The sequence below is a fragment of the Lepisma saccharinum genome, chromosome 13 (genome assembly GCF_977018435.1).
Source record: "Lepisma saccharinum chromosome 13, izLepSacc3.1, whole genome shotgun sequence".
Taxonomy (NCBI): Eukaryota; Metazoa; Arthropoda; class Insecta; order Zygentoma; family Lepismatidae; genus Lepisma; species Lepisma saccharinum.
This window is the reverse complement of record NC_139241.1, coordinates 11,873,215-11,900,192: the sequence shown is the minus strand read 5'-3', so window position 1 is coordinate 11,900,192 and position 26,978 is coordinate 11,873,215. Positions and strand designations below refer to the sequence as shown.

The window sequence follows — 26,978 nt, the reverse complement described above, 5'->3', positions numbered from 1 at the left end:
ACGTGCATATTCAAACAATGACGTCACTGATACTGCATAAAATCACTAATTTATCGAGTGTAACACATCTCTGCAATGTAAAAATTACGACAAGCAAGTGAACTAGTTGATCAGGTTGCTTCTGAACGGATCGCAAACGAAGGACTCAAATTCACAGAACGGGTTCATGGGGGTAGAGCCCCTTTGATTTTACTTGGCATCCTCACCCGTCCAGTGTGACGTCAACCACAGCCAGTTACATGAAATTCTGCTCTTCAAGCTTTATTGCAGATCCAAAACCAATGAACTGTCCAAACACCGACCTGCTCCGCTTCATGTATCAAAAGAGAACGGGTGTGTTCTTGAAGAAAGAAAATTTCCTCATCACACACACAAAGCTAAAGCAACATTTTTTCCACAAGAAAATCTGAGGATGGCTGGTGCGTAGGTTTCGTCTTGAGTAACTTGTTCTCTAAGGAAAAATCTGACGCCTCTCCAAATTCCGGTCTTGAACAGGTTCACAAGAACGAGTCGCAAAATGAACGGATCCAAGAACCTAGATCTGAGAGTGAATAAATATAGAATCGAAATGCGAAGGAACCATAATTTTGTACGTAACAGACTAGAAATCATAATGACGAGAGGAACAAGTTTCTGAACTGATTCTTTTGGGGGGACTGGAATCACAAGAACGAAGAACCGAATTCGGAAGTGGAAATGAACCACTCGTTCATTTTGTAACTGGTTCTCCTGCAACTCCAAAATGCACGTAAATTCCAGAAAATATGCAAAATTCCCTGACTATTCCCTGACTTTTCCCTGACCAACCAAATTCCCTGACTTTTCCCTGTTTTCCAGGTTTTCCAGTCGCGTAGCAACCCTGGATCTGCCATGAATACCCTGCTTGTGGAATTCTCTTCTGACTGTTTTGACTGTTTGACAGGGTTTATAAGCACTGTATTCAGCTCAGCAGTGACTTTTGGAGCCGTGGTGATCTTCTGCTTGGTCACAATCCTACCCAATGTGCGTCTGTCTCTGTCACGCAACACACACTTGCGTCCACGCTGGTGCTTCGCTGATGCAGTTTTTCCGGAAGTCTCGTAGGCAGTCATGATCTTCGAGACTGTGCCTCTTGATACACCAAACATTTCCACTACTTTCGTCACGGAAGCTCCCACCATACGCGCACCCACAATTTGCGCTTTTTGAAACTCTGTCAGCTCAGACATGATTCACGATAACCTGCACGGACCAGTCGCTGAACTGTAACTGGCCCATCTGTCAGGTTGGCCTGGGTGTATACCTCGCAGGAAGTGCCAGTGAACACAGCGCCACCTACCATTCAGACGCAAATCGTGTTTGAAATGGCTACCTGTTTTATACCAGGTGTTTCCATATTTCTGTCCATCCCCTGTAGGCTCTGTACATGTTTCAGGGTATTAAAGGGTGTCTCAAAAAGAACGCACAATTTAATTTTGTAATTAAATGTATAATTTATTGAAAAAGTGGTGTGATTTTTATTTCAAAGTATGGAATACAATATCGGACCATTGTCCCCCATGACGTTTCTGGCAAACCCTTATGTTTTTGACAAAATTTCTCATATTACTTTTGCACATTTGCCACTCAATTTCACCAACGATGTATCGAATCTCCACTTTCAGCTCCAGAATTGTTTGGGGATTATTGGCTAGATTTGGGATCTCGTGTACTTCCACAGAAAGAAATTTTGAGATCTCGGGGGAGGGGAGTTGCAGTTTCCTTTCCACGAGATCTAATAGCCACAACATTTCTTCCACAACAGGAGCTGATTCACATGAAGTGCCATCCTGCTGAAACCACATGTACTTGAGATTGAAACCATTTTAATTCCAGCCACAGAAACTGAGATCAAGTTGCAATAACGTTCACCATTGACCATTACTGCATTTCCAGGCTAATGTTTTTGAAGAATTCAGTCTGCAAATATTCGAAAATGAAGCTGATTTCTTCCTATTGGAGTATCATTGAAATCCAAATCTACACCAATAATCCTCAAAAAATTCCACAGCTGTAAATGGAGGTCCAACGTCATTAGCAAAATTGAGTTGCAAATGTACAAAAATGCGATGAAAAATTTTGTCAGAGTCATGTGGGACATTTGTCTGATATTGTGATAAGCCAAAAGTGGAAGAAAAATAGTGCAAAGCATGACACATTCTAATGTGTCTATATTTTTTTGTTTCGCCTGTCCACACTCCACATTGCTCCATATTTTTCAAAGACCATCAACTTTGTTTTATCTGTTTCCCTTACTGTACTGTGAGATGCATACGTATTACCAAGCAAATTGTCCATCACCATATTTTTTTATCTTTACCAGAAGATGTATGAGCATTGCTTAAAAACACGTAGAATGCAAGAGAAAAATTAATGAAAAGAGTCATGGAAAAATTGCTGAGCAGTACTGAGCATCCCACTGTCCAATGAAACAGTTGTGATCATATTTGATGAGATTAATTTTATCTCCTCAGCACTACAGCGTTAACTGAAAAGTGCACAATTTATTGGAAAAGTCGGAAGGAAAATCAATCATTTTTCAGAATTACATACATTGATACACGTAGATTTACAAACTTTTTTCCATGACACTTAATTTTAAAGGTTCTATTAATTTCGGTGGCCTCTGCCACCATCCACTTGGGAACTTGTTGCTTGACTGCTGGGCCGGCTTCCGGTTCCTGTTGCTTCGCTGTGCGCCACTGGTGTAGCCAGTTCATTGGATATGTTTGCTGGGCATGCTTGGTTTCAGTTGCTGCAGTAGCAGGACCCAAATGTGATGTGCCGGACTGCTGTCAAGTTTAGTTGATGTGGAAAATCCATAAAGCCATGGTAGCTCAGTTGTTAGGGCATCTGAACTACCATGCGAGAGGTGTTCAATCCGCAGGGGAGAACTGGGCTATTTTCCACCTGTTCAAGCAGCTGTGGCACCCACCCAGCTTCGTATAACGTGGGTACCTGGAGTAAACTCTGGGTTGGGGGGGGGGGGGGTAAAGGCAGCCAGGGACATGGTGCTGATCACATCACCCCCACCTTCGGCCGTGATCAAGAAAGTGTGGGGCCCTGACTCCAAACCCCCTATACGCCTTCATGGCGTGGTGCTGAGCACAGGGGAGCACTTTACTTCTTTTTTTTTTTTTTTTACTTTAGGAAAGTGCATAATTGCGTCTCTCATTGAATTTTGGTGTCCATTAGCATTTGTGATGTATGCCAGACTGAAACATGTTTCACCTTGTGTTCGTTGAACTTAGGTGCAACTACTGGGATTTTTTAGCATCTTTCAAGTGCTGTTGTATTCATACATTGATGGCTCTGGTCAATCAACATCAGCAAACGTAGGAGACAAACTGGTTACATCAGCGCTCCTAGCAACATGCAGGAAAACAACAGGCACCGGAAGCCAGCCCAGCAGTGAAGCAACAAGTTTGAATGGTCGCAGGCGCCACCAAAATTAATAGTACCTTTAAAAGTAAGTCTCGTGGAAAAAGTTACTAACTCGTTTACGTGTATGTATTATACAACTGCATATTTTAATCCCCAAACATGAACACGTACATTCACGTAAAAAAATTAATAGAACATCATTCTAATTTCACACCAGTACATCAAAGGTATAAGTAAAACTTTTATTTGTCTATAACAATGATGTAAATAATACATCTTTAAAATTTACAACCATGTTTTTATTGCATGTAACATATTTTCATAACATAGTATTCTGTGGTTGCAATAAGCATGTTCACATTTCAATTGGTATACTTATTCTGCTTGGACATTGTTAGAAACTGATTTTTTTAAGGAACTTTGAACCATGTGGTCCTTCCTATTGGTCTCACAACATTACTAGCAACTGACCAGCTTACAAGATTTTTACTTCAAGTACACAATGGTACAAATCTTCTGAAGTAATACTTTTTTTAAAAATTCATGCTTCTATGCACAACGTTAGCTTATTTGAGCTTTCCACAATTGTTTAATGAAAATACTTAATTATTATCCATCCTCGTATGATGTATTCTGCACATCACCAACTTCATTTCTTATTGTCAGTGCTTCAAGTCCATTGGTAATTTTATGCTTATCGTTGCTAAGAAACAACTTACGTTCTCGCCGTGATGTGTTGGGTGGTGAAAAGTACTTCTTTCGAAATGCGGACGATACTGCACCCATATCTACTTGTGTGTTGCATTCACCAGGGATCTGTAGAAACAAAAATGACATCTGAAGATGTTTACAATAAATATATAGATTATTTGCAGGTATTACAAAGTTCCCGTCATTTTAACTCTTTCGCTGCGGAATTCTCTGGCACACAATATCCCTTGACTGCATAATTAAATTTGAAAAAATATTTTTTTTATAAACAAATAGTTTTCACAATTACATTGCGTTATATATGAGAGAGAACTTACAAAATTCATTCTTGCACTGGAATACCATTCTGTAGTCTCTGGTGGTATGATATTTTGAAAAATTTTGAAATTTTGAAAAAAAAAATTTAGAAAGAATAATTTTAAAAAATTACATTGCAAAATATATTATAGAGAAATTACAAAAGTCATTCCTTGCACTGGCAAACCATTCTGTAGTCCCTGATGGTATGGTATTTTTCAAAACACGGGATGACACAGAGTGGTGGAGCGGCATGGAAATTCGTAAGTAGTATCAAGATACTGGGTGGTGAAAACTTCAGTTTGTTCTGCTGTGTGTTCAAATACTGAGCGGGGGAAATATTTGATAAAACAAGAAAATGGTGTGCTAAATACTGTACTGTCACCAAGTAACTTAGCACTTTCCTGTGTCGAACTTCCCGCACCTAGATCAATGCTGCTTTGCACTCTGCTCCATGATGTTACGGACGGCGGTACAAATTCTTCATCAGACACTACACAATCACTGTCACCAATTGAAGTCTCATAAAACCTGTCGCTATTATCGTCACAATTTAATTCACCTTCTGATTCAACAGTTGAGTAACATTATTATCAGACAAGTGTTGACGACTTGACGAAGCCATGTTGTTTACATTCGAACATGCATTTGAAACTGACATGTCAGAGCACTCAACGCTCGTATTCTAAACGGAGGCGTAATTAGCGACATCATACGGATATAAACAAAACTACAAGTTCAAATAGTTCCAAATACTATCAACAGATGTCTGAAGGCTACTAAAAGCGAAGTACTGTGGAAATGCGACACCCGCAGCGAGTGAAGTATGAACTCGCAATAATGCGACTTCCGCAGAGCAAGGCACCTGGCTTGCTGTGCATAAATGCGACGACCGCAGCGAAAGAGTTAACAGAACAAATTCCTTGACTCTTCCAGGTGATTTTAAAATAAATTTCCAGCCCATTCTGTGGTGTTCAACATGTTAAGAATCAAGTTTTAAGTGTAAGTGTTACTCAAGATAATAAAATTTCAACACTGCTCAAAATAAATGAACATAAATTAAAAATTTAACATCAAGAAGTTGGACTGACAACCAGGCATCCATAAAGTCCAGAACCAATTTATGCTTGCTAATTTTCTCTCCTGAATTTGTTTAAAATTCCTGGACCTTGAACAACCCTGCTGACAACATCCAGGAGAGATCCTAGGGACCACAGATTGTTGGGGGTTCCTCAGTACCCCATTCCCTGTATGTTTTTGCAACGTTACTACTCCAGGTGGTCTGTAATCTACTCCACAACTACTTTTTATGTTATACGAGGCGTATTCGTAAAGTAAGTACCGTTTGCAAATATTGCCGCTGTAGCGATGCAGTCGCGACCGTGTGAGTTCTCGCTGACGTCCTTCATCCATTAGCTAGCCACAGGCACGCGTGGGAGCAGATCATGTTTTTTTCGTAGTTTTCTGAAGGTTTGAAATGTTCAAGAAAATCAATCAGCCCGCCGACTGTGAAATCCGGTCTGTGATTTGTTTTCTCAATGCAAGAATGGTTGAATTCTTGCCTAGAGGACAGACCACCAACAAAGATGCCTGCTGTGACACATGAATCTGGCTGTGTCGTGCAATTCAAAACAAAAGAAGCGGAATGCTTAGCGAAGGCATTGTGTTGCTTCACGACAATGCTCGTCTGCATACGGCTCAACAAACTCAAAATGTCATTCGGCTGGGAACAATTTGTTCATCCGCCAACAGCCCAGACTTGGCACCAAGTGACTACCATCTTTCTTCATCTGAAGAAGTTTCTTGCTGGTCAGTGTTTCGATGATGATGATGACGTCGAAGCAGCAGTGCATGGATGGATTTCGTCACAGGCGGGAACATTCTATGATGATGGGATACAAAAACTAGTGCCACGCTACGACAAATGCTTGAACAATGTTGGAAACTACGTAGAAAAGTAGTTTAGGGTTTGTAGAATGCAATGCAAAAAAAAAAAAAAAGGTACAAAAATATTTTACTTTATTTTTTATATCCTTTCGGTACTTACTTTCCGAATACGCCTCGTAAATGCCATAAAATACTGTTTGGTTTTCAATAAGTTAGAGCAGTGCATGTTTACATCAACCTTAATGCTGCAAGGGGCAGTATCACATGTAACAAAGTGGCCAGTCAATTTGTGCCAACAGCAACGCTGTGAGTAGTGTGTATGCATCTCTCACAGATGGGAGTTCTTTCTTGTGCCATACATTCATCACATGATTCTAGCTATCTTATTCCATCGATTAATTTGAACGATTTGCTTTATTTTACTTTCTTTTTCTGCCACATTTGGCTAATCGCAAAAATTGGGATGAGTTATATGATGAAATTAATGAATGCACACCGATGCCCAGGCCAGGATTTTAACCCCAGTACCCTGGCGTCATAGTGTTATGCGTTAACCACTCCACCATGGAGACTGGCTCTTATTTCATTGAATATAAGCATTTAGCAAAATACCAGCATTTACTTCTATTTGTCAAGCTCACACTATGGTAAACAGTAGCAGCATCCCCTACAAAATCTCTCAATTTACTCTGGTTATTGTTACATTATAATAGACCCCCCCCCCCCCCCCCAATTACTAAGTAGGGCATTATATTCCAAATATTTTATTGCCAAATTATAGAGCACAGAATGCTCCAATAATTCTATGAGCACAAACACAGCCATCTCACCTATTGTAAATTGCTGCAAGGGCTGGACCCTCCAATGTGTTGTGTGCTTTTTTTTAGTGTTCTGTATATTCTTATCAAATGTGCTGATTTTACTTTCCGCAGACAGAATTTGAACTTTCCCAAAGATTTAATCATCCATGTTTGGAGCACATTTTTTTTAGCTTTTTGAGAAGAGTGAGCCTTTTCCACCGTTTCTGAGGAAGTTTGTAAACCATCTTTCCCTACCTTTTTAATGGATTGTGTACGTCCTTTACAACTTGCACTTTTAATTTTCAAAAGGCTCTTTACACCCTTTTTTTAACATTAAGGTAAGAGTTTTAGAAAAGGAGATTTTTCCTCATGCCGAAGCACCCAAAAAGTTTTACTAAATAAAACAATTGGCAGAAAGAGGGAATCTATACATGTACATGTCATTTCTGACATCATTTTGAACAGAATATGTATTTCAGGTTCTATTAATCAAGTCTAATGCATACATCAGATTTCACAACTCCAATCCCACCATAAGAGTCCATGTAATGCAGTAAAACCTTGTTAATCTGGAATAATGGGGGGATAAGTTGACCGGTTTAACAAAAGTCCGGATTAACTGAAATATCCTAAAAGAACAGTAGAGAGTGCATTAAAACTCAGTTTATAGCAGCAAAACACGTTTATTATGGTGTATTTAAAGGGCATTCCTTTGTCAATGCAGCTCCTTCCCAAAATTCGCAGGAAACAGAATTTCATCAGTGGCTTACTGCCTTTCTGTGGGAAGATCTCTCATGGACGTTGGATGTACGTATTCTTACCCGTTACGGACCAATATGACAAATGCGATTCTTGACTCCTAGCCACATTTAAAACCTTGCATTCTGCTTTTTTTTTTCCTGTCCGGATTAAGCAAAGTCCGGCTTATCGGGGTTCAGATTAACGAGGTTTTACTGTAGCTCATTTTACCAAAAAGTTACACATATTGGGTTCTCCAGTTTGACTTACAATGAAAGAAGAAAGTTAAAACTGACCTCAGGTTCTTGCACTTTCTCCAGTGTAAGTAGCCTCCGACTTGAGTGGCTGGTGAGCACCTGTTCAGAATTACTTTTCAATACGAAGCTTGGATGGTGAGGTAGTTTGTCTTCATTGTACTCACTCCTGAAAAAGAGAATAAATGGCATTAAAGAATTTAGTTCTGTCTGCACATAAATATCGTAAAATGAATACAGGGTGTTCCGCTTACGACTATAATAAAAGAAAAATTTGTAACATTGAAAGGACTAGTTCAAATGATGGAAAGTTGGAATCACCATGAAGAGTAACAGGAAGTTTTAAAGGTAGGTTGCGAACGTGCAGGAGCTATAGAGTAGTTCAAATTTTATTTGTTATTTGTAGCCATATATCTATTAGAGGTATTTTCCACTCTTATGGCGGCCGGTCCTAGTTCTGGGGCAAGGGAAGTGGGGAGCAGGGATTACACCGCACACCAACCAGACAACAGAAGTGGCATCAAGAGACATGACGCAGCGAGAAGAAGTACTACGTGAACTTTGTTCTACTGGCTGCTGCGTTTCTTATCGTGCTGGGTTGCTCGCTTCCCCACTTCCCTTGGCAGAACTATGACCAACCGCCATAACAATAGAAAGGACCTTTAGTCATTTACACCATGATTTTCATAGCTTCTTCATAATTTTGAAACTAACTACATTTGTAAAAGCAAAAATAATGGCCTGAAAAGGCATTGTGCAATGTTCAACTTGAAGTGCAATAAAATTATTCGTTCCCTTTGTTAATGTGACTTTTACAACATCCTGAACAAAGAAAAACTAATATCAGGCAATATTTGCTTCATTTGTCAGCTAAAAGAATTACATTATTGCTTAATATAATCTTCTCCAAATATTGTGACGAGTGAAAAATATATATGCTTTTACAATGTTATTTATATTGTTATTTTGACTATATCTAATCACACTGTAGAAGGGAAACTTACCATGCTGATACAACAAACTTTATGTACTGAATTTTCACTTGTCATTGTGTTTAGCACAGCATTTTGTTTGAATTACATTTCCATGTGCAACAAATATCGCATATATATGCCAATTTTATTTTTGGGACATCCAATAGACAAAAAGTGTAACGTGACACACATTTTTTGACCGATTTTTGGATTCAGTGAGTCGTAATTAGTTAAGAATACTATTAATATGACTTCTACAGAAAAAAATAAAATTTATTGGCTAGCAAAATCTATCAACGTTCATCAATTTTACTGCCTGTTTTGTATTTTTCGGTGTCTTTTGCCTGTCTGTTTTCAGAGTTTTTAGTGCCTATCGCCTCATCCTGGTTATAAGCCCTTATCCTCCTTTACTGTCCTGTAAAGATGTGAACGTGGAGAGTGTAAATAATACATGACACTAAAACTATCACATGGGAGATGTAACAATATATTATGAAATATTTTGATGACATTCAGTCAGTAATTAAGTTGTGGGAATTCTTTAGGTTTATAATGAAGAAACATTTTGTTTTCTTAAGAAGTAAGGAGACTTCATTTCTAAAATAAAATACGGGGTGTACACGATGAATCTCTGGGGTTTCGACACAATGTTAAAAATCAGAAAAGAAAGTTACGACAATCCAGTTTTTTGTATTTGGTGCCATATATGTTCAAGTTTGTGTTTTTTTTAAATTCGCGTGCATCATGCTTGGCGGCATTCTTGTTGCTTTTGTGAAAATGGCATCTTCTCAAGAGAAAGCATTGACAAGCCCATGGAAGTCGATCAGGCTAGCCACCATGTATCCCAGATATCACTTCTTCCTTCGGGGGTATGTTAAAGATGAAGTATACTCAACGAAGGTGCCAAACGTGAATTGTTGCTGCCCTGATGACGTGCTGCAGCACGAAGTGGAATACCGGTTGCACATTCTTTGTATTACTAAAGATGCGTACATAGAAGTGTGGTAACTTTTTGTAAGAAACTTTATGAGTTGCTCTTTGCAATAAAATTACCAAAAAATGTGTAGGTGTGTTTGTTTTAATTTCCCATCACTTCAACATCCCGGAGCTTCATCGTGTACACCCTGTATAATAACAGGCAAGTTACTGGATGGGTTTGAGCCCTGAAAAACTAGAAATGGCCAAATCTGGATAAAATTTTATCCAGATATCTGTGCTATTTGGATATTCAGATTATCCAGATATCCAAATTATCCAGATATTCAGATATCTGGATATTCAAATTAACCAGATATTCAGATATCTGGATATTCAAATTATCCAGATTATCCGTTGCATCTGAAACTGATATCAGATAATTTGACATCTGAATTTTGTGGCCAGCCCCACTGCAAACCAATATAAGTGGCGCCACAACCAATTACAAATTCAAAAATTCAAACTGTTCAAATCTGGCTCTGCATTTCTCTCACCAGCTCAAGAACTGACAGTATAAAATTACTTCATGACATCGTTACGGTCAATGGGTCCAGGTAAGAATATCATGAACCTTTTTTTTTCTTATCCGGTTTCTTTAACTGTAATACAATTTTGCTAAATGCTAACCTGTATACTGGAAGCCAACACACGAGATGACCTCCAAGCTTGAGATGCATTGCTGCAAATTGGAATAAATCTCTATAAAGCTCTCCAAGACCGTATTCTATCTTGGACGGAATGTGTCCCTCTAAATGCTCCTCACTGATCTGGTAACTCTTTGTGCTTCCTATCCTTTCAGTAGCTTCGCGAATTCCGTATGGAGCTACAAAAAAAGGAAACAATGTGTTTATAAGCAAAATAGATGGAAACAATAAAACAACAGAGCCTTCAACAAAGAAAGCATTGGCCTGGAGATATGGATATTTAATTTTTTCCAGAAACATGAAAGAGAAATATCATGCTGTAATGTTCATTTTTCATGTTTTTGAAACGTGCAAGGTGCATTTTCCTACCATGTTTTGTCACAAAATGGTGCGAAATGTACTGCAAAACTCTCAAACATGAAATTTAAGTGTTTATTTACTGACGCAACAATTTCTGAAGCCTGAAATATCCTATGAGTTATGCAAATCATGGAACAGTGGTAATTCTGTGTCAAACATTTGAGAAGCAAAAACGAAATAGTTTACATAGGAATACACTTAACACTAGGAGGACGGTGATTTCCTAACTACCTATTATGACCAACCTGTCATTTTGACGGGTACAGTTTTTCCATGCAATATTATTCACTGCTTTTATTCTGAAAGTGAAACAACACCTGTGTTTCTCTATTTCTTTTATTTTCACATCATTATAAACAGTCATTACAAATTCTGCCTCCTGAAGCGGCTAATAGAGGGTCACAAAAAGAACAAATTGTCTGGGTCAGAAGGACCATGTTATTCATATTCAGTGAAATCCTGGAAGACATGAAGTTAACTTAACAAAATTATAATTAAATATGTTCTGTACAAAAATATATAAATAAATCACCTGTGTATTTCTTGTATTTATTCCATTTATTTATTTATGAGTGTATTTTATTTATTTACTTATGGTGTATTTTTATTAACTTTTAAGTTTTTGTGTTTGTAGAAACATTTTTTTCTTACCATTTACACTACGTATGTTCTTTTCATTGGTGGGAGCTTTTCAAAAATATAATATCGCTATTCTGTTACACAAATTAGAAATACATGAACACTCACTTGGAAAGGAGGAAACGCCGGCCCCCCGTGATGTAGTGCTTAGCACATCATGCTATGACGCCAAGGGTTCTAGGTTTGAATCCCAACCTGGGCATGGATGTTTGTGAGTGTCCATTCATCAATTTCATCATACCATCACTCGTCTCCATCTTCACAATTAGCCCAAAATTGCACAAAAGCAAAATAAAATAAACAAAAATCAATAAAGGAGGAAACATCAATCTGCCGACACACACATGTATTGTCATCATCTTGCACATCTTCAACTGAAGAATAAATGTAGACAAGTTCGTCATTATCATTGTCATTATCTACTCTGCACTCATCATATTCATTAATATTGTCCTCTCCCTCAGATTCGACGTATGACAAATCACGGAGATAATGAGGTAGCTAGCTACATCACGATTCAGTAAGCCACGTTCGGGCGACATAGGACACTGCACTAAGCCAAATAGAGTAAGCGAATAGTTTGCCAATTTTTTACTGCAAGCTAATTCATTGACCTACCTGAAGTAACATTCAACTTGAAAATACGTCCCTTAGACGAACAACAATGAGCAAAGATTAATACTCACACTTAGAATACGCTATTGCTAATGACGGGTGATCATACTTATAGTAGTAATCCAATGTAGTAGTCTTCCCACATAAGATAAAAGTTTAACTTTTTACACAAGAGTAGAGCACTAAAATTTGTTAAAAGTCACAGAACATGGAAGCAAAATTAACATTGTCAAAATTACAATAAAAATAGGGTCACCCGTTCATGTTCCTTCATCAATTTCATCATAGAGGCAGAAACCTGACAAAAAATTAAAAATGACAGCCACCACCAGGCTATGACGTTTTTCAAGCACTCTAGGTGCAATATACAAATATTACACGCCACATTGCTTCGGTAAAACACAAACGCAACCTGGGATAAAGAAATAAGAAACTACTTACAATTTTTCGATTTCAGGCTTCAAGCCATCTTATTTTTAGTAGTGGTGATGATAATTTTTCACCTCATTCTTTATTGATATTTTTTCTTTCCAGAATGAAATACAAGTTGACATAATTTCTACAAAGTTTTATATTAACAAATTTGAATAGTTTTTTACAATATTGTCTGATTTTAACTCATTATTGAATAATTTGAAATAAAATAGGTTTTAAAAAAATCGCTACTATGTAGGGATATGGTTTGCTATGGTGAACAATAGATGTCTTTGGACTTATGAGGATTTTTCTAACATTTTTCTTTATTGTTTCTGAATGTTCTACTGTGGTGGAAATGAGTTAATATCTTGATCTTTTTTTACAGAATTTAGAATTTTATTTGAAATTGAGAAGATGAACCACATGTAGGAAGATAACAAAGTTTAATTTCTAATTGTCATAAAGAAAAATGTATGTAATTTCCTTTTATAGAAGTAATAAGAAAGCTAATTTTTTCTTGCCAAATGACTTTCATATCAATATCATTTGCATGATATTGATATAAGGCCAAGAACTGACTGGGAATTCAGGCATTTGTGCACATCTTAATTGACCAAATAAAGGAGCTGCGATGGTATAGTCTGTAAGGCATCTGATTGCCATGCATGAGACGAGGGTTCGATTCTAAGGGTTAGTGATCTGAGGCCAGAATTTTTCCAGCGTTGTCCATGCATAAAGTGACTCTGGGGTTCACACAGCCTCAAAGTAATAGGTACCTCGAGGGCAATACTGGGAGGTAAAGCCAGCCGGAGTGCGGGGCTGATCACGTCCCCCCAAAATGGTAAAAATCAAGAACGTGTGGGGACCTAAACCCAACAACCTCTAAAAGTGTCTTCATGGCATGACTCAATATGCACGGGAAACTTTACCTTCAAATACTTAAGGGTAAAAACAATGCCACGTCATCATTTGCTGTGAACCATCATGGCAAGGCTTCTAATTTCTACTATATAATTGTGAGTTAATGTTAATCTAATGTAAACACAACATATCCCCCCAAATACACAAAGACAATGAGCTTCTTTGAGGGAGATTTCACAATGAAGCCAAAAATGGCACATGTTGCATATCACTTGAGGATTAACCAATCAAATGCAAGATTGTGGGACCTGTTGTGCTTCGTGCCCAAGTGTCATGTGTCATATATTGCTTGTTACTTGGCAGTGAAATAAATACCCCTTGGAGTTGACGTGTTGGGACTCAGGTTTCTGGTGCTCCTGTGCCATCTGACGGAAAGGAACTATAAACCTATCAACTCTTTATTCCATGAAAAACTTAACTAACACGGATTTCCTTCATTCTAAACTGCATATTTACTTGCACATTCTGCACCACCGTTTTGGTGTATATTTCCATGCATATTGTAGGCATTTTAGTGCACAACTATCCGGACCCTAGTAATGTATAACAATAATCATAATCAGGGGTAGACAAAACTATAAATAATTCAGGCACCAGTCCCTTTTCTCAGGGGCCAGCCTTTTCTTTGCCAAATATGGGCTAAGAAAGCCATGAATCCAACTAAGAGAAACTACGAAATGTGATTTTTCTTGTATGTACGCATTGCTTGCATTGTAGAATTATCTCTTTTGTAGTCTACGGTTATTACAAGCATAAAAATGCAGTTTTTTGTTGTGACGTTTCAGGAAAACACACGCTCCTTTCATCCGACTATAACAACTTTGTCAGTATATTTTAAACTCAGTATCGGCACAATAGGTAACTATGGTGCTATGTTGAAAAGGAAATTTAAATTTACATATACTGATAACTTTATAATTGTTATATTGATAAAAATGAAAAGAAAAAAAAACTAGAAACAACAAAAATTACAATAGCATCAAATTATGCAATTATTTGAAAGAACATTTATATGAAGAAAACACTTCTTTACTGTCTCCTTGCGAGGCAGAGCAAGTCCTTCTCTAAATATTTGGGCATGCGTCAGTTCTACATCTGAGCACACTCAACATGTCAGATTCCTCAGTCAGGTCCACAAGATGGCTTCCTTCAATTTTCAAAACTTCACATTTGGCTTGTTCACATTCAAAATGCAGAAAATATTACACTCACTTGGTCTTATTTCTCATAACATTTCATTTTAGATAATGCAATATTCATTTACTAGCTAGTTAATGCTGATGCCAGCAGATAATAATTTCCTGCTCTCAATTATTAAACTAGGGACTTTACACCAGTTCCAAATCTTTTCTTTTTCGTTATACAGATTATTCCATTATAAAAGCATTTCCAAGCTTCTGTTATCAACAAAATGTCTCTATATAGTTTAAACAAACTATTAAAGATTAACTTATCAAGTATAATCTCTCAAAATATCCAGATTTTTAATGATATTAAACCTTCACCAATCGTCACATTTTTACTTATGTACCATCCATCATGAGATCCCTTTAAAGTCACAGACAACTAGTCTTAGAGCAACTAGTTCAAACCAGATTTTTTAGTATGAGTTATCTTCAATTGTTTTTGTTTTATATTTTTGTCCATAACTGCTTAACACCTTGAATGTTTGTGTTGTAAATGTACATATTTGCTCTGTTACAGCTATTTTACTATGTATATCACAATATACTTATCTAATGATTACAATTACCATTTTATGAATGTTGATATAAAATACCAAGTATGACATCATATAAGACATTGAACAATTTTAAAGAGTTGACCTTTGTATATAAACCTTGATGTCAATGCAAATGTACATAATTTCAATAAATTTAATTATAAATTTGAATGTAACTTATCTTGCTTGCCTGAAATAACACATATGATTGAAGATATTTGTTTTTTCATATTGTCAGTGAAAAATAACTGTTATGAATATGAATTCAGAATATTGCACAATTTGATAATTTTGTCATGATATACAAATTGGCTTTTTTAAACATCATATTTAATGAAATTAGTTTAAATAGTAATTTCAGACACTTAATTGCATTATATGAATAAAATTTTGAGCAATCATATGACTAAATTATTATAGATATAGCACAAATGTGGAACTTTGGACTTAGCCTAACCATTTTCAAATGTAGTTATGACAATGTATTATTTTTATTGTCATACGACATTTATTATTATTGATTGATTGATTGATTAGTTTTATTTTACTTCGCGTTTTGTGCCTCTTGGCTAATTTGCGAAGATGAAATGATGAAATTGATGAATGGACATTTACAAACAACCATGCCCGAGTGGGATTTAAACCCGGGACCCCTACAGTTGCAGCACGATGTGCTAACCACTCCGCCATGGGGTCCGACAGACATTTATTATTATTATTATTATTAGTTTGATTAAAGATACAGTTATAACAATAGTTAAAAAAATTTAACAAAAAAAGTTATACAATGGATGTTGTCAATGTTACATTGTTGTAATATAGTAACTTACTGTGAAATAAGCAGTCTGTTTTATTATTATTTCAGATAAAAAAGTTTTGATCACCTTTTATAAAAATTTATGAATCCCACATATTATCAGGCAGTTCAAAATCATCATTGCTTTCACAGAGATTGGTGTTTTCAGATCTTAGATCCCTAAGATACCCGAGTTACATTGTATTTTTACTACAGTGAACAGTACTCAACAAACACTAGAACATACAAAATATTTCCTGATAACACAAAATCTGTAGCGAGCAGAAACTTACTTACGATCTGTGATTATTGCATCCAGCTTCAAGGATGACTTCCACAAAGGCAAGGCTGCATCTGCCACCAACACATCCACATACAGATGCTCCTTCTTGTACTGTCTCAAGTTGGACCTCACTCCTTCGTCCTTTTCTCGTATTTTCTGAAATAAGATAATATTTTGTAAGTGAACAGACTCTCTGTGCAGTGAGAGATCTGTTTCTACATAAAAAAATCTATACGGCGTACGCTTTTAGAAGGAACATGAGTTCGGCCAATACCCAGCCAGTACTACTGCGCTATTGTCAAACTAACTGCTAGCGCAAGGGAAGGACAGAAGATTCGCGATGTGTCCATTATTTTGATAATGCATGCACAGTATATATGAGTACAGTGAAATAATATAGTGAATATTTCTACACAGGATCATAATATCATATCACTGTGGCATATACGAGAAACCCATACCTAAAAGAAGCTTGAAGGTATTTATTCATCACCGCTCTCGTCGTCTTCCTCGGTCTCTATGTCACTGATTTCACTCATTTCCGAGTCACTCTCCTGGAGGTTAATGAGTAGATTTTGCACCCTTGGTGCCTGTACTACTGGTGCTAGGTTTTGAGAGTGACATTATTTAAAATAAAAAGAACACACACTATTGCACGAAAGGGCTGTATTTAATGTTTTCACAAACTGTTCTTCGTGGCGCACGAGTGAATGATAAGTGAATAATTTTACACCGGCCTTGCTACGAAAACGCTGAACTCAAACTGACGCAGACTTTCAATGTTCGAAAACGCCCAGAACAATGAAGGGTCATTGTCTATATCGAGACGAATTTAACACCCACAGTTTTCCCTAGACACAACAACTCAGCTGTGTCAACAAGGTGGCAACGAAAAAAACAGGCGGAAGGAAATGAAAGGTGATGGATGTTTCCCTTGTTTCTTCAAGGAGAGATAACTCCGGCTGTAGGCGACGGAAATTCATGGGACTTGGACAGTCAGGTTCAAAATGTCTTTCCCCATCTTATGATGAGCCTTAAAGTGGCGAGTTTTATGAAAACTTCTTGCGCGCAAGAAAAATACAGAACAGGGCTTTTAACTTCCACGCCGCAGTCTCCTAACTGTACAACGTTGCACTCCTGCCATTGGCTGATCGCCACGCACACCCTCTGCGTGGCCCCGCCGATATCGCTTCTAAAAGCTTGCGTCGTATAGTGTGAAATGCTCTTAAGGCAAAGAGTGACAGTTTCGCAACCAGATATATATATATTTATTTACTATCGTTGGAATGGGCAATGCTATTGAAGAAACAAAACATGGCACACGGGGGTATGAATTTCTCCCGATGTTGCAAATGGAAGCGGTTTTTGAACTTGATTATTACGCAAAGTACAATCTGTAAAAAATATAATGAATAATTATTTGGAGGCTGCCATTTTACCTTACGGAAATACAAGGCTGCCATTTACCTTATGGAAATAGAACTTCGACTTAAGGTTAATCAAATGGAAGTTCCCAACACAAACAAAATATTTGATCTGTCCTCATTTTTCACTGGCCCTCTGGAAAAAGGAATATCAAATTTCTACTGTATTGCAAACTGAAAGCAGACCTAGTTACTTAAGGTCGAATCACACGGAACTGGATATCCAGTTAGTTGGTGCTGAACTGGCTACTTGCCCGGAAGTGATGGCTGCCTGGCTGGCTGTTGACTGGTTTGGAGAAATAGGACATGTTCTAATTGCTACTTGCTTTCCTCGACCTGGATTCTGTGGAACAGCCAATCAAAGCAAAGTTTCACCACGTGAAGATAATCTGTGAGTTTGCAAAGGGAAGTTTTTGTCTGTGGTTTCCGAGTATTGGCTGTTTTTGATACTTTCACGATAAAAAAAAAAAGGGCAGTTAATATTTAGGTATTTATGCAAAGCGATGAGATGTGTACGTGACAAATATGATTAGATGGAAATGAAAATCCTTATTATTACAAGTGCATTAAATTAAATGATTGATTTTTTTAAATTTGTGAATGAATCCTGCGAATTTCATGTTTGAATATGCATACTTGAGTTCATTAAATTGCTTGTTCGGTACGCATTGATTACCATACTTTTTTCGAGCCAATCTCTAGTCCATACTTTTCTTTTTTAATTTTTAATAAAAGCTCAAAGCAGTAATTCTTCTACAACATTCTTCAAATTGCTCGTCCATCTTTACAGATTGTCTGCTCTGAGCAATGTCTTATGGGAACAAAAGTCTATCGACAAGAATGCTAACAAGCATTGTGTGAGGCGAAAACTAGCAAATGGGTAGCCAGTCCAGCACCAACTAGGGCATTCCTACTGGAAATCCAGTTCTGTGTGATTCAGGCTTTACATACTTAGTTACTTATGACAAAATGTTGTACTTGGAAAAGTATCAACTACTACCAGTATTTATTTTCAGAGAAATGCTGATAAGAAAGAAAGAAAGAAAGAAAGAAAGAAAGAAAAAATGCCAGCGTGCATGCGTGAGTGTGTAACAGTGTGGGTGTCAAAAATTTTCTTTAACTTGCGTATACAGTGGAACCTCGATTTTACGTTTTTCAGGAGACCAAGCTGAAAAAAACTTAAAATGCGGGAAAATGTAAAATCGAGGAAAATTTCTTAACATTTTGATATGTTGGGACCATCAACACTGAATATATTAAGCGGGAAAAATGTAAACTACAGGAATGCAAAATCGGGGTTCCACTGTATACAGCTTCAGAAGTACTTATACCCATTTATATTATTAAGAATGAAAGACACACCTGGCTAGGCCTACTTGGACGTGACTTCCCATGAAGCATTAGGTAATCTATGTCTGTCCCCAGCACATAAGCACCAAACACAGCTGCAGCAACCAACAAGGAACCTGGAATTCCAAAATAATATAAACAAACAAAATAGAGCTATGATTTTTTACTGCATGTCAAACTCCTAAATATTTCATGTTCTAGAGTTAGTATATTAGATAAATTCTCTCAGGATATCAGCCAGGTCAGTTATGAATATACTTCTGCACTTTTGAGAGGTAACATCACTCTCATCTTTAGGATTCAATCCAGACTCTGTTCTAGAATGTGAGATTGACATTAGCTATCAAAAGCTCGGAAGCACATCACGAAGAACTGGCTTGGCTGATATCTTGAGAGAATCACTTCCTCATTCACCATCAGGAAGGCTTCAAGAATTATTCTAATATTGTCAGGAGACAGGCGTACACTGACTGATTGAAATTAAAAGTATGAATCTATCAGTATTATTCATGATGGTTGCGGTAAACGCGGTTTAAAATTACTTACGTGAAATTTTGAAGATTTCGCACTTCCGCATTGCACAATTTAATGGTTAAATCCTATTAATTTCGAAGATCCACTGTCTTCATTCACAAAAGGGTACGACAGTGGATCTTCAAAATTAATAGGATTTAACCATTAAATTGTGCAAGGCGGAAGTGCAAAATCTTCTAAATTTCAAGTAAGTAATTTTAAAACACAAAGCAAGTTGCATGCGCCAGTTCCGCCGAACGGGAGGAATCGCAACTACCGCCACCTGGGAACAAACAATGCAGTGACGCGGTACCATCTCCGCTTCAAACGCCGTACCCTTTTGTGAATGAAGACAGTGGATCTTCGAAATTAATAGGATTTAACCATTAAATTGTACAATGCGGAAGTGCGAAATCTTCTAAATTTCAAGTCTTTTGTGAATGAAGACAGTGGATCTTCGAAATTAATAGGATTTAACCATTAAATTGTACAATGCGGAAGTGCGAAATCTTCTAAATTTCAAGTCTTTTGTGAATGAAGACAGTGGATCTTCGAAATTAATAGGATTTAACCATTAAATTGTACAATGCGGAAGTGCGAAATCTTCTAAATTTCAAGTCTTTTGTGAATGAAGACAGTGGATCTTCAAAATTAATAGGATTTAACCATTAAATTGTGCAAGGCGGAAGTGCAAAATCTTCTAAATTTCAAGTAAGTAATTTTAAAACACAAAGCAAGTTGCATGCGCCAGTTCCGCCGAACGGGAGGAATCGCAACTACCGCCACCTGGGAACAAACAATGCAGTGACGCGGTACCATCTCCGCTTCAAACGCCGTACCCTTTTGTGAATGAAGACAGTGGATCTTCGAAATTAATAGGATTTAACCATTAAATTGTACAATGCGGAAGTGCGAAATCTTCTAAATTTCAAGTCTTTTGTGAATGAAGACAGTGGATCTTCGAAATTAATAGGATTTAACCATTAAATTGTACAATGCGGAAGTGCGAAATCTTCTAAATTTCAAGTCTTTTGTGAATGAAGACAGTGGATCTTCGAAATTAATAGGATTTAACCATTAAATTGTACAATGCGGAAGTGCGAAATCTTCTAAATTTCAAGTCTTTTGTGAATGAAGACAGTGGATCTTCAAAATTAATAGGATTTAACCATTAAATTGTACAATGCGGAAGTGCGAAATCTTCTAAATTTCAAGTAAGTAATTTTAAAACACATAACCAAGTTGCACGCGCCAGTGCCGCCGAACGGGAGGAATCGCAACTACCGCCACCCGGGAACAAACAATGCAGTGACGCGGTACCATCTCCGCTTCAAACGCCGTACCCTTTTGTGAATGAAGACAGTGGATCTTCGAAATTAATAGGATTTAACCATTAAATTGTACAATGCGGAAGTGCGAAATCTTCTAAATTTCAAGTCTTTTGTGAATGAAGACAGTGGATCTTCGAAATTAATAGGATTTAACCATTAAATTGTACAATGCGGAAGTGCGAAATCTTCTAAATTTCAAGTCTTTTGTGAATGAAGACAGTGGATCTTCGAAATTAATAGGATTTAACCATTAAATTGTACAATGCGGAAGTGCGAAATCTTCTAAATTTCAAGTAAGTAATTTTAAAACACATAACCAAGTTGCACGCGCCAGTGCCGCCGAACGGGAGGAATCGCAACTACCGCCACCCGGGAACAAACAATGCAGTGACGCGGTACCATCTCCGCTTCAAACGCCGTACCCTTTTGTGAATGAAGACAGTGGATCTTCGAAATTAATAGGATTTAACCATTAAATTGTACAATGCGGAAGTGCGAAATCTTCTAAATTTCAAGTCTTTTGTGAATGAAGACAGTGGATCTTCGAAATTAATAGGATTTAACCATTAAATTGTACAATGCGGAAGTGCGAAATCTTCTAAATTTCAAGTCTTTTGTGAATGAAGACAGTGGATCTTCGAAATTAATAGGATTTAACCATTAAATTGTACAATGCGGAAGTGCGAAATCTTCTAAATTTCAAGTAAGTAATTTTAAAACACATAACCAAGTTGCACGCGCCAGTGCCGCCGAATGGGAGGAATCGCAACTACCGCCACCCGGGAACAAACAATGCAGTGACGCGGTACCATCTCCGCTTCAAACGCCGTACCCTTTTGTGAATGAAGACAGTGGATCTTCGAAATTAATAGGATTTAACCATTAAATTGTACAATGCGGAAGTGCGAAATCTTCTAAATTTCAAGTCTTTTGAGAATGAAGACAGTGGATCTTCGAAATTAATAGGATTTAACCATTAAATTGTACAATGCGGAAGTGCGAAATCTTCTAAATTTCAAGTCTTTTGTGAATGAAGACAGTGGATCTTCGAAATTAATAGGATTTAACCATTAAATTGTACAATGCGGAAGTGCGAAATCTTCTAAATTTCAAGTCTTTTGTGAATGAAGACAGTGGATCTTCGAAATTAATAGGATTTAACCATTAAATTGTACAATTCGGAAGTGCGAAATCTTCTAAATTTGACGTAAGTAATATCAGTATTATGGCTATTTTCCAACCTTCATGTATTACAGGGAAAACTCACTTGTATAGAATAAAATACTGAATGTTGTGATGTTGGAATGTTTCAAATCTACACTATGCTGGAAAAACAGCAACACTCGTATCTTATTTAGGCATGGCACTAATGAATTACAAGGCTACAAATATACGAGGCACATTCGGAAATGCTTTACAAAAGTGATGATGTACAAATACCATGCAATCGGTGAGCACTCCCGCTCGTAGGGAGATGGACTGATGCTAGTAGACCATGCATACACTACATGCCAGGTGTATGCAGAATGGGTAGCGAGAAAACAGAGTTTGTCTCTTGTCAAGTGGGGAAACATGTGGACAAGATGGAAGGCGACTATCGCAGACACAGATGGGATGCGTGGTTTTTGTGGCACAAAGGCATCAAAAAGACAGAAATTCATAGAAGTTTCACTGTGGTGTGGTGGTCAGGATGCTCCTGCACAGAAGATCGTGTACAACTGGATGAAAAGGTTTACCAGCAGCATGGAAACTGAACACAAGAATGTGAGCATTGGTAGTTAGCTTAACATTGCGAATTCCAAGGAACACTGAAATCGTGTCAGTAGAGGCACATATTTTTGGTAAATAAAAAAGCAAACTTTTGATACAAAAAAAAAGTCAATTTCAGGTTCAAAAGTGGTAAATAAAATAAAATTTTGGTGTTATAGTGGTGAATAATCGGGTCAAAAGCAATATATAAATTTACAATTTAGTTTTAAAAATGTGAATGTAATCAAAAATTTAATTTAAAAACTCACTACACAAAATAAACCTATTTCTTGTAATAGCACTTTAGTTTATTCCTGTATAAAGGGGTCAATTTTTGTTTCTCAAATATTTACAGTAGAATTAATCACTTTTCCGTGAATTGCATAATTCACAGGATAATTCAAACTTCAGAAAGTCTCGTGCCACTAAATAAACTCTAAATTTCATGTTTACGAGTCCATTTTGCAGTTCATTTCACAACATTTCGTGATAAAACATGGCAGTAAAATGCACCTCACATCTCTCAAAAACTTGAAACATGAACATTACAGCATGTTATTTCACTTTCGTGTTTCTAGAAAAAATTAAATATGCATATCTCCAGGCCAATGCTTTTCTATTGAAGGCTCTGTTGTTTTGATCCATTTTTCTTACAAACATATTGTTTCCTCCTCTTGTAGCTCCATATGGAATTACAATGTGTTATTTCACATTTCGTGTTTTTGTCAAAAATGAAATAAGCTTGCCTCTATATGCCAGTATTGATTACAGTTGATATCCACCTAACCTTTGATGAAATGGAGTATGAGATTGGCTTGGGGTGTGCAATTATGCACACCATTATGCACGATGATTTGCACATGCAAAAGGTGTGCCCACATTGGGTTGCGTGGGACTTAACGCAGGCACAGGACAAAAGGATGGAAGACTGCCATCAACTACCAGAGATGTGTAAAGAAGAACCAGATTTCCTCGAGAAGCTGGTGACAAGTCATGGTATCATAACAACACACCAGACAAGAAATGCCAATCCATGCAATGGAAACATCCAAGAAATCCTCGGTCCAAGAAGTTTTGTGTAGCTCCATCTTCAGGCAGCTGTCCACAATGGTGGGGTACTAGTACCTGCAAAGAATGATTCTGTCAAACCATTATGAAGTAACAGGAAGATGGCCAAACCAGTGCACTGACATCGGTGGGGAGTATATTGAGACATCATGTGTATTGAAACATGTTGCATAATGAATAAGGTACAAAAAAATTCCAAATGCCTCTTCTATAATCATCTTTATTATGAGAAGTATTTACTGCACAACCTAACAGTACTCTAACATATGATTTTGGGTTTGATACTCTGATAGGGTCAACTATTGAAAAGCTACTTGCTGCTAGATGAGATGGGTAAAATTTAGATTTGAGATTTAGGCCCACTTTAGACCAAAGCATTTTCCTAAGCATCTTTCATAAGATTTAAGCCATGACCAAAATGCTACTGTGTAAAGTAAAAAAGTCTTATGGCATTTCACATGGCATTTCCCAAGGATAGCATTCCATAGCATTTTTCGTAGCATAACCAATCAGAAGTAAGCTCTAGGTCATGAGTGCAGATGCATTGGCGGCCGAGAGGAATAATGTTTCCTATTAAAAGGTATTAGGTACAGATCAATAGTGCTGCTTAAATACATACTTTGCAGCGTTTACTGTACATGTATGAATAAATATTTTAGTTGTTTCAATTGTAAACACCATGAACTTACCATAGGTGGTGTAACTCAATGTGCCTTTCCTGCTGTATATATTATACATTGTAATCACAAAAGCTTAACGAAATGTTACATGAAATGCTTCTGTGTAAGTACCATCTGCTGTAAGGTTTTGGAAACATTTACGTAGCATTTATGCTAGCAAAAATGTTAAAGGGAATGCTTCCGTCTAAAGTGGGTCTTGGGGGTTGGGGTGAAGCACCATCTGCTAAAATTTTGAGGGCCATGTCATAGCCTGACAGCAGTTCTTGTCTGCGGCACATCCACACTTACCAGTACCAACAAAGGGATCCATAACCAAGTGTCCTGGCTCTATCTGGGCTTGATTAGCCATCAGAAGTGAAAGCTGCGGGTCCATACTTGTGTTGCCGATGAACTTCCTCTTTTTCAGAGACAGTTCCGTTATTAACTTCCTCTGTCCATCAACAATCTATCAAAATGAGAAAATAAAACAAAATTAAATAAAAAAATGATTAATGCAAGGTGAAGAAAAGTGGAATGGAAACACTCATATCACCCTCTCTCTCTTTGCCTCTCTCTCTCTCACACACACAAACACAGGGTGGGCCAAAAGTGTGGTGTCGAAACACACCAATCCAATGTTGCAAAACATGATGTGGGTGGAGGAGAAAACCATCTAGACTGAGACCAAAATGGCAGCCATCTTATAGACAACTTCAATCTTCTTAATGGTTTATTGATTTAATATATTTTCACTTAATATATTTTCACAGGGGAGAGAAGAGAAAATCTCTCTCTCTCTCTCTCTCTTATCATCTTCTTCTCTTCTTTTCCCCCTTCCTTCTTCTCTCTCTCTCTCTTTCCTCAGAGAGAGAGAGATCAACAAAGAGAGAAGAGGAGAAGTACCGGGTGAGGACAAAAAGAAAGAGAAAAGGAAAAATCGAACCTTGAGTGATGTGGGGCCTATTCCCAACTTTCCCTCCTTCTCTCCAAACCCTCCTTCCCCCTTCATCCTCCCCCCCCCCCCAGTCTCATCTTCTCTCCTCTCCGCTGCCCGGGAACAGGGCGCAAAGAGGGCGAAAGTGGAGAGAGAGAAAAAGAAGACTATTCTTCTTCTCTTTCTTCTCAGAAGAGGAGACCACCCGTCTCTTCTTCGTCTCTCTCGGAGAGAAAGAGAGACCTTACTCAGGGGTACCAAAGAGAGAAGAAAGAAGGAGATTTCCCCTCTTCTCGTCTGTAACACCCACCCACACCCACACAGGGTGGGAAGGACCCCTCTCTTATACTTAATGCACCCTCCCTCTGTCTCTCTCTCTCCCTCTTTTTCTGCTTTCTTTCTCTTGCCCCTGCTCCCTCTTCTTTCTCTTCTCCACCCACACCCACCCCAACCTATGCACACCCACCTTCTGCCCTCCCTCAGAAGTTCTTTCTTTCTTTTCGCTCTTTCTTCCCGAAACTCACCATCACTACACTCTTATTCTCTCTCTCTCTCTTTCTCTGGTCTCGGGTAGAACTGGGGGCACACCCACCCACACCCTCTCTCTCTCTCCTTTTTCTCACTTCTCCACTTCTCCAACCCCTCCCTGGCAAGAGAGGGGGAGGGGGTGCCTTCCCTGGACCTTCCCCAACAAAAAAGAGAGAGGGAAAAGAGAGATTTTGTCCCTTTCCTTTTCTTCTCTCTTTCAAGGGTGGTGGTGAAAAGGGGGTGAAGAAAACGGAAAGATTAAGGCAGGTTCGAATCACGGCAGGGGGTTGTGGGGGGTAGGGGAAGGGCAACCACTACACCCCTACTTACTAGGGGTTGTGGGGGTAGCCCCCCTCCAGTTTTTCTGCCACTTTTGGGTAATCGCGAAGATGACAATGAATGATGATAACATGAAAGGACTACCACAAGCTCATATCTCACAGAGAACATTACTGGCCACGAGTCCAAATGCCAGTCTTGTATAGTCCGCACGTTTACTTCGTTAACGTCCAAAAACTGAAGAAAACGGCCACCATGAACGAGGATGGGGTTAAACAGCGAGAGAGTTGTTTTCATCCAATCACACTCAACCTTCAGCCAATGGGCGCAGCTGTCATTCTGCTAGTCTTCTCCACGTGCAGTCTCAGTCACATGACTGTGGATACACTGTTGCTGTAGTGTCAATTTGTTGTTTGCAACTTCAATGTGAAGACCTTTCTCCTTTCGCAGCTGGAAAGTAGATGTGGCAACCACTGTGCATTGAATGTGATTGTTGTAGCTGGTGAGCGCACTCAGTTGACTCCAAAACCAGCCGGTCGTTAACGAAGCTAGTGCGTCGACTTTACTGCAACTTTGCAGTCACAAGGGTGCATTATGTAAAAGTGAGGTTGACTTTAGGGTGTCTTCTCAAAATGTCACCCCAAGGGTGAGTGATGTGTCATATCAAAATGGGTTTGCATTTCACAAGAAGCACAAAGGTGTGT

At 38.0% G+C, this 26,978-nt stretch overlaps 1 protein-coding gene across 1 annotated transcript in view; it reads right to left on the bottom strand.

The window, feature by feature from the left end:
- Positions 1-3,630: 3,630 nt before the first annotated feature.
- The window catches only part of LOC145996875 (tRNA (guanine(10)-N(2))-methyltransferase TRMT11), a 42,532-nt gene continuing 19,184 nt past the window's right edge, over positions 3,631-26,978 (bottom strand). Inside the window, exons 5-10 of the mRNA XM_083133423.1 lie at positions 24,843-24,999; positions 19,226-19,329; positions 16,454-16,595; positions 10,669-10,864; positions 8,132-8,258; positions 3,631-4,218 (exon numbers count right to left, since the gene is read on the bottom strand). Coding sequence (XP_082989549.1) covers positions 4,012-4,218; positions 8,132-8,258; positions 10,669-10,864; positions 16,454-16,595; positions 19,226-19,329; positions 24,843-24,999 — 933 coding nt within the window. The 3' untranslated portion in view covers positions 3,631-4,011. The remainder of the gene's footprint in view (positions 4,219-8,131; positions 8,259-10,668; positions 10,865-16,453; positions 16,596-19,225; positions 19,330-24,842; positions 25,000-26,978) is intronic.